This window comes from Physeter macrocephalus, unplaced genomic scaffold (genome assembly GCF_002837175.3).
Source record: "Physeter macrocephalus isolate SW-GA unplaced genomic scaffold, ASM283717v5 random_872, whole genome shotgun sequence".
NCBI lineage: Eukaryota > Metazoa > Chordata > Mammalia > Artiodactyla > Physeteridae > Physeter > Physeter macrocephalus.
In genome coordinates, this window is record NW_021146158.1 from 529 (window position 1) to 9866 (window position 9338).

The 9338-nt window shown below is 53.1% G+C and overlaps 1 protein-coding gene across 1 annotated transcript; it reads right to left on the bottom strand.

Annotated features, from left to right (window-relative positions):
- Nucleotides 1–2960: 2960 nt before the first annotated feature.
- Nucleotides 2961–8808, bottom strand: ZDHHC24 (zinc finger DHHC-type containing 24). The gene is made up of 3 exons (XM_007115046.3): nucleotides 8316–8808; nucleotides 6862–7139; nucleotides 2961–3566 (listed from the first exon to the last, which is right to left on the bottom strand). The coding sequence occupies exons 1-3, from the start codon at nucleotides 8594–8596 to the stop codon at nucleotides 3271–3273; spliced, it is 855 nt and encodes a 284-aa protein (XP_007115108.2). The 5' UTR covers nucleotides 8597–8808; the 3' UTR covers nucleotides 2961–3270.
- Nucleotides 8809–9338: the final 530 nt, after the last annotated feature.

The window sequence follows — 9338 nt, forward strand, 5'->3', positions numbered from 1 at the left end:
AGTAAAATGTAGAATACCAAAGACAAAAAATTCTTAGAAGCCGTTGGAGACAGAAAGCATCTTCAAAGGAACGGTAACAACAAAACAATGAAATAGATGACAGCTGACTTAGAGCAACAATAGACACCAGAAGCCAGAATAATATTTTCAGTATATTGACAGGAAATAACTATTAGCCTAGAATTCTACACCCAGCAGAAAATAACTTAAAAGGGTAAAAAACTAGCCAAGCTAGGACAATAGCACAAAATAAAGGAGTAGAAATATATCCAAGAACGTTAATTACAATAGATAAAAATGACTAAATACTGGGACTTCCCTGGCTGGCGGTCCAGCGGTTAAGACTCTGCGCTTCCACTGCAAGGGGCACAGGTTTGATCCCTGGTCAGGGAACTAAGATCCCACATGCTGTGTGGTGTGGCCAAAAAAAATTGACTATACTTCAGTTATTAGAAGACAAAGATTTAAACAATCCGTCTACAGGCCATTCTTAAGAGGCAGAGAATGAAAGTAAAAGAATCAAAACTCAACATACTTGGAATAGAAGGGAACTTTCTCAGCCTAATAAAAGTCATCTACTAAATTAAAAAACACAGCAAACATATTTTATGGTGAAATATTGAAGTCATTCCCCCTATTGTGAGAAACAAGTCAAGGGTAGCCACCCTTTCTTCCACCCAGACAGAGAGGCAAGAAAAATAAGAGTTCCCTGGTGGCCTAGTGGTTAGGATTCTGGGCTTTCACTGCCATGGCCTGGGTTCAATCCCTGGTCGGGGAACTGAGATCCTATAAGCCGTGCGGCACAGCCAAAAAAAAAAACAATTAAAGAAAAATAAGAGATATAAAAATTAAAAAGGAAGAACTATCTTTTCATAGATATGATTATAAATACAGAAAACCCAGAAGAATTTTCAAGTAAATAAGTTTTAGATTTGCTGGACATAAGAAAATTATTTTCATAAACTATGAATGATAGCATCACAATATCAAATACATAAGAATAAATCTAACCAAAAAAGGCATGATCTTTATGAGAAAACATACATAACTTTATTGAAAACATTAAATGGAGAGCTACACCACGTTCACGAACTGGAAAATTCACGTGGATGTTGATTTTCCCCAAACTGACCTATAGATTCAGTTGGGTTCCATTCACAATTTCAAGGGGGGGTTTTATTGGTGGAACTTGACAAGCCGATTCTAAAATTTATATGGAAGAGCAAGGGCCAAGTATAGATCTTAGGAGATCATACACAGGGGTAGATAGAATGATCAGTGGGACAGGAGAGAAAGATAAATTGTGGTATATTCAATGGATCACTATACAGCAAGGAAAAGGAATGCTCTACAGCCACACACATTAATTTGGATAAATCTTAGAAACATAATATTGAAGGAAAACGCAAATCACAGAAGAATAAACATGGTGTGGCTCCGTTTATATAAAATTCAAAAACATGCAAAACCAGTACAAACATATGTAATAAAATCACAGAGCAAAGCAAGGGGATGATTAAGACAGCACAGTGTTTCCTCTACCAGGGAGGGGCACAGCAGGGACCTCAAAGGAAACAGTATCCAGTTCTTAAATGGGGGCGGGGAGGGTGTTGTGTCTCTTTATTTTATAAATATTTCCTTGTATCTTTTCACTATAAAAAAAACACAAGATATTCTGGAGGGCGAGGGGTAAAGCAGTAGAGGAAACAGAAGTCTGCCAATGCTTATGTACGGCACAAAGTGACAGGTACACCAAGTTCCTAACAGAGTTAAAAAAGTCATAGAGCATGCTGTTTAGAAAAACAAAGAAGTCTTAGCAGTTCAAACCTTTGTGGGCATGGGCGGGGCGTGTCAGAAGGGTGGGCTTCTCTGCGGGTTCTTGGAAGGCAAGCCTGCCATGTCACTGAAGGACTACCCCCCTCCCCCAGCAGCACTTGTAGGTTTTCACTTAACTCCATTTTTGGTCCAGTCCCTCACCCCCACCCTCCCCAGGGCCCCCGAGATGCAAAGCTTCTTCGAAAAGCCCCCGCCTCCACCCCAGCGGGGGGGTCCTGGGGGCGGGGCAACGTAGCTGCTTCTCAGAGACCTTGAATCAGTCCCGTCCTACCGTCAGCCCCAAACCTTGCCTTCCACGGTGAACCTCTCCAGGGCTCCTGGGGGCGATCGGGCTGCCTCTTGGCCCCTCCAAGAGGGGAACGCTTAATTTCAACTTCTAATTCTCTGAGAGAGTACATGAGCCTCTATCCACTTTCCATCTTTCAGAATGTGGTCAGGCTCTTTGGTCTAGGGCTGTCTCCCTCCTATTTTCTGTCTTCGTAAATTTACATCATTTTTAATTTCTTTACTATCATTTTAGATTTTAAGAGGAAACAAACTCACATGTTTAAACCTGCCACATTTAACTGGAAATGTCTATTTACTATATTTAAATAAAAGTGTCTAACAAGTAGCTCCTGAAGAGTCCAGAGAGGAGGAGCTTAGCAGTCTCAGCACCATCCAGCACAGATGCTCGAACATCCCCACCTGATTTCTCTGCCTTGATTTTTCCGGCTGTTCAAGGGTGAAGGAGAAAGCACAAAGATCTGGGTTCAAATCCGGACTCCTCCATTTACTACCACGTGATCTTATCACATCAACTCTCAGAGCTTTATCACCCACATAATTGCTGCCCAGCGCACCGCGTTAGCTGGAGAGAAGTTCATTGAAATTGCTGCTGTGAAATGTCCCTAACTGTAAAGCGCTGAACCTGGGAAAGAACTCTGGACTCTCAGACCCTGGATCACTACATTCTGCCTTAAGCTGCTGGCCACCCCCCACCGCCCCAAGGCCGCAGGAGGCAGGGCCCTGGCGCCTCACACCCTCAGGCCTTCTGTGCTTCCCAGGCCTGACAATCAGAGGAACCAAAAACGGCAGCCCGGGCAACAGGGAAGGTCCAGAAACCCACAAAGATGGAGGGAGTCCAAGAACCAAGTGGGCACTTTATTAACCTGGCAAAGGGGCAGCTGGGCAGGCCGAGCGGCCCCCTGCCAGACCCTGCGCTGTGCTCAGGGGCCACTGATAGAGGCAGAGCCGCAGGGCCCAAGCCCCGGACACTAGGAGTCCAAGCCGGGCAAGGGCAGGGCTAAGGGCGGGGCCGGAGTTGCCGAAAGCAGGCATCAGTACCAGCCTGCCGCCCCTTCTGAGGCTGGGGGTGGGCCTGAAATGAGTTATTTGAGCCCCCTCTCCTGTTCCCCACTCCTTGTACAGGAAGAGCTCAGGCTCTTCCTGGAGTCAGGAAGCCATGAGTCCCACATCAGCTGTGGTCTGGAAGCTGATGCCGTCCCCCGGCAACGGGGAGGCCAGGAAGGGCCAGAGCCAGACAAGGACCCAGCGGGGCCCCAGGGCCGCCTGCAGGTTGTGGGAGAGGCCCAGGTCGTAAGAGCGCCGGCCCCGAGCCCACTCCCACGTGGTCTGGCCCCTCAGCAGCAACATCCCATGGAAGAGCAGTCCAGCCCCGCACAACAGTGCACCCGCCACACACGTGTCGGTCACGAAGGCCAGCGCGAACTGCGCCAGAGACACTCTGCCTGCAAGGAGAGAGCAGAGAGGGTCAAGGAGAAGCAGCAGCCCAGCCGTCCCAGAGCCCAGCTCCTGCCCTCCTCCCGTCCCCTACCCCATCGTGAAGCAGGGCGCATTCCTCCGCTCAGCAAACGCTGAGTTGTTGCTCCCTGGCCAACCCATGCCGGCTGATGGGAACACAGCGGTGAAACGGGCACACACAGCTCCCTGCCCTAGATGCGACTTTCACTCGTGCATCACAGACTTGTGAGCACCTCCCATGAATATCAGGATGAATGGCAGGTCGCATGTCCGACCTCGGGGAGCTCACAGACAGACATTCAAGAGATCATGTCTCAGTTACTTAATTACAGCTGTGACGTGTGTGACAATGGAAAAGTACAGCATCTTGCATCATCTTGACCCACAGAAGGTAATAAGTATCAGGTAAACTAATGAACTACAAGATGCCGTGAAATGTTATGTCAAGCGCGAGAAGGCAGACACAAAAGGTTATGTATCACATGGTGCCATTTACATGAAATGTCCCAAACAGACATATCCATAGAGACAGAAGATTACTGGTTGCCAGGGGCTGGGGGCACTAGGGGGAAATAGGGAGCGACTGCTTAATGGGCACAGGGTTTCTTTTGGGGACGATGAAAATGGTCTGGAATTAAGACAGTGGTGATGGCTGCACAACACTGCGAATATACTAAATGCAACTGAATTGTGCACTTGAAAATGGTTAAAATTATGAGTTTCATGTTATGTGAATGTTTTTTCAATAAAAAAAAGAGAGCCTACTGGCGGGGAGATGACATGGAAACTTATTAAGAGGCTCAGGGAAATAAACTTCATCTATTTTGACAGTGATATCTTAGGTGATGCCTGAAGGTTAAGGAGGTATTTGCTAAGTGAAGAGGGGAGAACACATTCTGTTTGAAGGTCCTGAGGCAGGATGGAGAGGTGCCTGCGAGACAAGTGAGTGGACAGTTCTGGAAGCTCAGGAGAGAAGCCCAGGCTGGATACGCAGATTTGTGAGCGGTCGGTACCCGGGCGGTTCCGAGACCCGGCAGAGTGCGTAGGGAGATGAGAATGGCGTCTCGACCTCAGCCAGGAAACCAGGTCCTTAGGGATCAGATGTAGGGAAACCAGGAAGGAAGGAGGAAACCCCAAAGTACAAGCCGTCGGGGACGTCAAGCGTAGAGCCCTTTAAGGAGGCTGAAGGCCAGCAGTTTTATGAGGCTGAAAGGTCTCATAAGCAAGAAGAGAACACAGAAGGGTCCTCTGGGTTTTGTGGAGACAGAGGCCTGGGGACTGTGGCAGTCTCGGAGGACGGGTGGGGGCAGAAGCCAGTTTGGAGCAGGTGGAGGAATGGGTGGGAGGAAGGGGAAAAGCAGCCTACAGCCCAAGCAAGTTCTTTGACTTGGCTGCTGATGAAAGAGCCAGAAGGCATGAGCTGGAAGAGGAGGACGTGGGGTGAAGAGACGCTTTGTACCAGGTGGGAAAACCCGAAGGAAGCCAGTGGAGGGACCCTGGAGTGTGGCAGGAGGAGAAGCGACCCACGGTGTGAGGCCTCCCAGCAGGAAGGAGGGGTCGGGCACCAGGAGAAGCTGGGGCAGTGAGCTTCTGGCCCCAGGACGGGACAGCCAATTCTGGACGTGCCATCTGATGTCTAATTTCCTCTGTGATGTATTTTCAAGACAGGTTGGGGCTTGGAGGACAGGAAAGTGGGAAGATTGGAGCTGCAGCGATTAGGGGGAGGAAGCTTATGAGAAACCAGGGCAGCCAGGCACCGCTGAGGGCCTGTTGAGGTCAGCAGCCATGAACGTGACGTGACACCGACTGCCACCGAGTACCAGGCATCTCTGGCAGCTCTCCGCAGCCAACGGCAGACACAGAGAAGCCAGGAAGGCACAGCAGAAGGAAGACGGAGCAAAAAGGCTTGAGATGAGATGCTGCAGAAGGCTGGTGGAAATGAGGGCGCCACGCTGGACCTGGGGCGGTGAAGGGGGAAGGTGCTGATGGACAGGAAGGTGAGGGCCCGGAGCTCCGGAGCGGGGTTGCGGAGCACAGAGTGACAGATGGATAGGAGAGGTGGTGGGGGCAGAGAGGGGTGACATGGGGTGCTCTGGGAGGTGACACATTTTGGATTCTGACACGACTGGGGTGGGGATGTGGGAGTAGGGGAAGGAGGAGGGGAGGAGAAGGTCAAGAAGCTGAGCGACTGGGGCCATTCACCCACGCTTTCAGATACCTGTGCCTTCAGCAAGGCCCAGGGCTGAGAGGGAGACGAGGGGCCGGAGCCCAAGTCTTCAGTGACTGCGGGAAGCGAGTGGGAGACCGTGGATGACCGGGGGTTGGGGGCTTGCAGACAGGAGCAGATGGAGGGCTTGAGTCTCAGTGGAGGCAGGGGGGTCATGAGGAGGGCAGAGGAGGACTGCTCAGGGAGCCAGTGTGGGCACAGGAAGACCCTGACAGCCCCACTGGGCCTCCCAAGACCCGCCCTGGGCTGCAGGGAGCGGGTCCTGGGGACAGAGCTGGGCTTGGATAGGATGAGGAGACAGAGCCACTATTCAGAGTGGTCAGGGAGTTTAGTAATTGCAGGACAAGGTTACAGAGAGGAGCGGGGACAGGTCAGGAGGAAGGAGTCAGGGAAAAGAAAGCCCGAAGCATTTTGGGGGGCAGAGAACAAAGTATAAAAAACCAGTGGGGTTTCTACCTTGGGTGGTGTCAGAGGAAAGTGTCAACCAGAACACAGCCTCTCAATCAGTCTCCTGATTCAAAACATCCCCTCCCCACTTCCAAAGACTGGACCTTCCCCTGCCTGTAACTTTCACTGGCTCCCCACTGCCCAGTCAAGTAAGGACCATCTCCTCACACTCCATTCAAGGCCCTCCACCATCCAGTCCTCACTTACTGCCCTAGCCTTAATTCTCACAATTCCCATCAAATGCCTTCACTACTCCGTGCCCAACCTCCAAGCCTTTGTTCTCGCTGCTCCCCTAGCTCCGAACGCCCCCCACTTAGAATGCTCTCTCCCCGTCCCATCCCCCTCGAGGTGAAATCCCACTAGGCTTTCCTCCCCTGCCACCACCTTCCGGAACCCTCCCCTGATTCTCTCAGCCAGAACTCTGTACCGACGTCGAGGCCCTGTATTTTACCAGACCGTACACCCAAGTGAATACCAGGCTCCCGTCACCTCCCGTAATTGACACCGGGACTGGGTCCCCAGGGCGCTGCCTGGAGAACCAGCCGGAAATCCCATCGACCACCAGAACGGGCCTCCGCCTCTCTGTGGAGGCCTCCCCGGCCCCCCACCTGTGAGCAGCATGAGCCAGGGCAGCAGGAGGAGGGCGGCGGTGTGGAGGGGTGTGTGGGCTCGCAGCAGGGCTGACAGGGCAGGGCCCAGCAGCACAGAGACGTGCAGCAGGACGCCTGTGGTGTGAAGCAGCAGACACAGGAAGGGCCGGTAGTTGTGGAAGCCCACGCAGCGGCCCAGCAGGCGGCAGTGGTGGTCCCGGCGAAGGATGCAGATGCGGCAGGCAGAGCAATGCCCGCTGCGCGGTGGCACCTGGCTTTGGCACTGGTAGCAGTAACTGCAGGGAAGGAACCACAGGGTCAGTTCCCCCAGCAGCTCTGAGTGCTCCATTTCATGCCTGGTCAGCCCCTGAGCCCATCCTGGGGAAGCAGGCCTCTCTAAGCTTCAGGTTCTTCACAGGTAAATGCAGGCTAAACACCACCTCCCACGCCCTTCCATTCCTGGCACAGCAGGTCTGAGGGCTCTTCCAGCTCTGAGAGCCCCAGTCCTGAGGGCTTTCTCTGGTCTCTAACATCCGGAAGCAAACTTCTCCTGTCCTCCACTGTTACCACCTCCGTCCAAGTCACCACGAGCTCCCCTCTGGATTACTGCAACAGCCTCTTGCCTGGCTTCCCTGACTCCACCTTTGTCCCAACTCGTGTAGTCTCACCCCAGCAGCCAGACTGATCCTTTTGAAATCTAAGTCAGGGGAACTCCCTGGAGGTCCAGTGCTTAGGACTCCGCGCTTGCACTGCCGAGGGCCCGGGTTCGATCCCTGGCACGGCCAAGAAAAAAATAAATCAAGTAAATAAAATCTAAGTCATGTCCCTCCTCTGCTCAAAACCCTCCAATGGCTCTCCATTTCACTTCTAGTAAAAAGCAAAGTCTTCGAGGTCTTACAAGGTCTTTACGTCTCTGACTTCTCTTCTCCCCCCTCACTCCACCTTGGCCACACTTGCTATCTTGCTGCTCCTGGAACGTGCTGGGCACACAAATGCCTCAGAGCCTTTGCATCATCTGTTCCCTCTGCCTGGAACATTCTTCCCCCAGATGACTGTGGCTAACTCTCCCCCCTCCTTCAAGTCTTTGCTCAAATGCCACCTTCTCAATGAGGCCTACCTTGACCACCCTATTTCAAACTGCAATTTGGGTCTCCTTTATCCTGCTCTCTCTGTTTCCTTACCACCAACACCTTCTAACATTCTACATTATTTTCTGATTTATTATGCCTAAAGTTTATCATCTGCCCCCTCCCTGAAATCAGGAATATGTTTTATTGTACCTCCAGTGCCTGGAATTGTACCTTGCACGTAGTAGGTACTCAAATATTTGTAAGTGGATGAAGGATACTCCTTCTGCCGTCTGGTTCAAGCGGATCTTACTGTAAACTGGTTCTAACATCTTCAGGTCCTGAGGCCCTCCCCCTGCCCAAAGCTCCCGCTTCTCCCCCCGCCAGATCCCTTGCCCCACTCACGCCCAGCCCTGGCCCAGACCACGGCCGGCCAGCATCACACCCCGGATGCTGGGGTCCGTGCGCAGGAAGAGCCCCACGTTGCCCAGTAGGTTGAGCAGCTGGAAGGTTGCCAGCGCAAGCTGCAAGGTCCGGGCCAAGGGTCCCAGTGGGGGCGGCCCGGGACCCAGTACCAGCACGTAGGCCAGCTCCAGGCCCACGGCCGCGGCCCACAGCGCGGTGAGCACAAGAGGAAGCCGCGCGGACGCCGCCTCCGCGTTCCCCACAGCCCAGGGCTGCCCCATGGCCTGGACCCACTAGCGGTCGGATCCCGGGTACCCCTCCGCTTCCGTATTGGGGCGGGGAGAGTGGCAAACGGACGTCTGCTACGACCAATAGACGCTCTGAAGGGGGTGAGCGAGCGTTCAGGTTCACGGGGAGGGCCCGCAGATACGGAGATGTGATTGAACGGCCGAACGAGCCAAAGAGATGCTTGGAATCTCGTTGGCGCTAGAGCCGGTAGGGCAGCGCGGTTACCGCCCACCCGCGCAGGCCCCGCCCCTCCCGCAGAAGTCCCGCACCCCGGTCCCGCTGGCCGGCGGCGCTCCGGGAAGATTGAGTTGCCGCTTCGGTGGCGTCGGTGTTTCGCGGCTCAGCACATTCCCCCTCTTCCCCTAGTCGCCCCGATATTAATAGCCCTGCTTCGGCCCATCCAGCTGGCTTGGAGCCCCTCCGCATGCTCTAGTGTCTCCCTTCATCACCCCAGAAAACATTCAAAACAGCTCGGCGCCTCGGTGTTTCTGACTGTGAAATGGGAATAGTGCTCCCTGTTTCCCACCAGCGCGGCGCAGGAAAAGGGTCATGAGGAGGCCCAGACGGTAGCTTCTAGAGCAGTCTGCAGCCACTATTATTATCGTCATCTTCGTTGTACACGTGAGGAAACAGACTCGGAGAGGGCCCGTGGCTTTCCCAAGAGTCACACGGCGCCCAAGCTACGGAGCCGGAACGCGAAGCCCGGATCTCCGCCACGGGGTACACCCCAGTGCC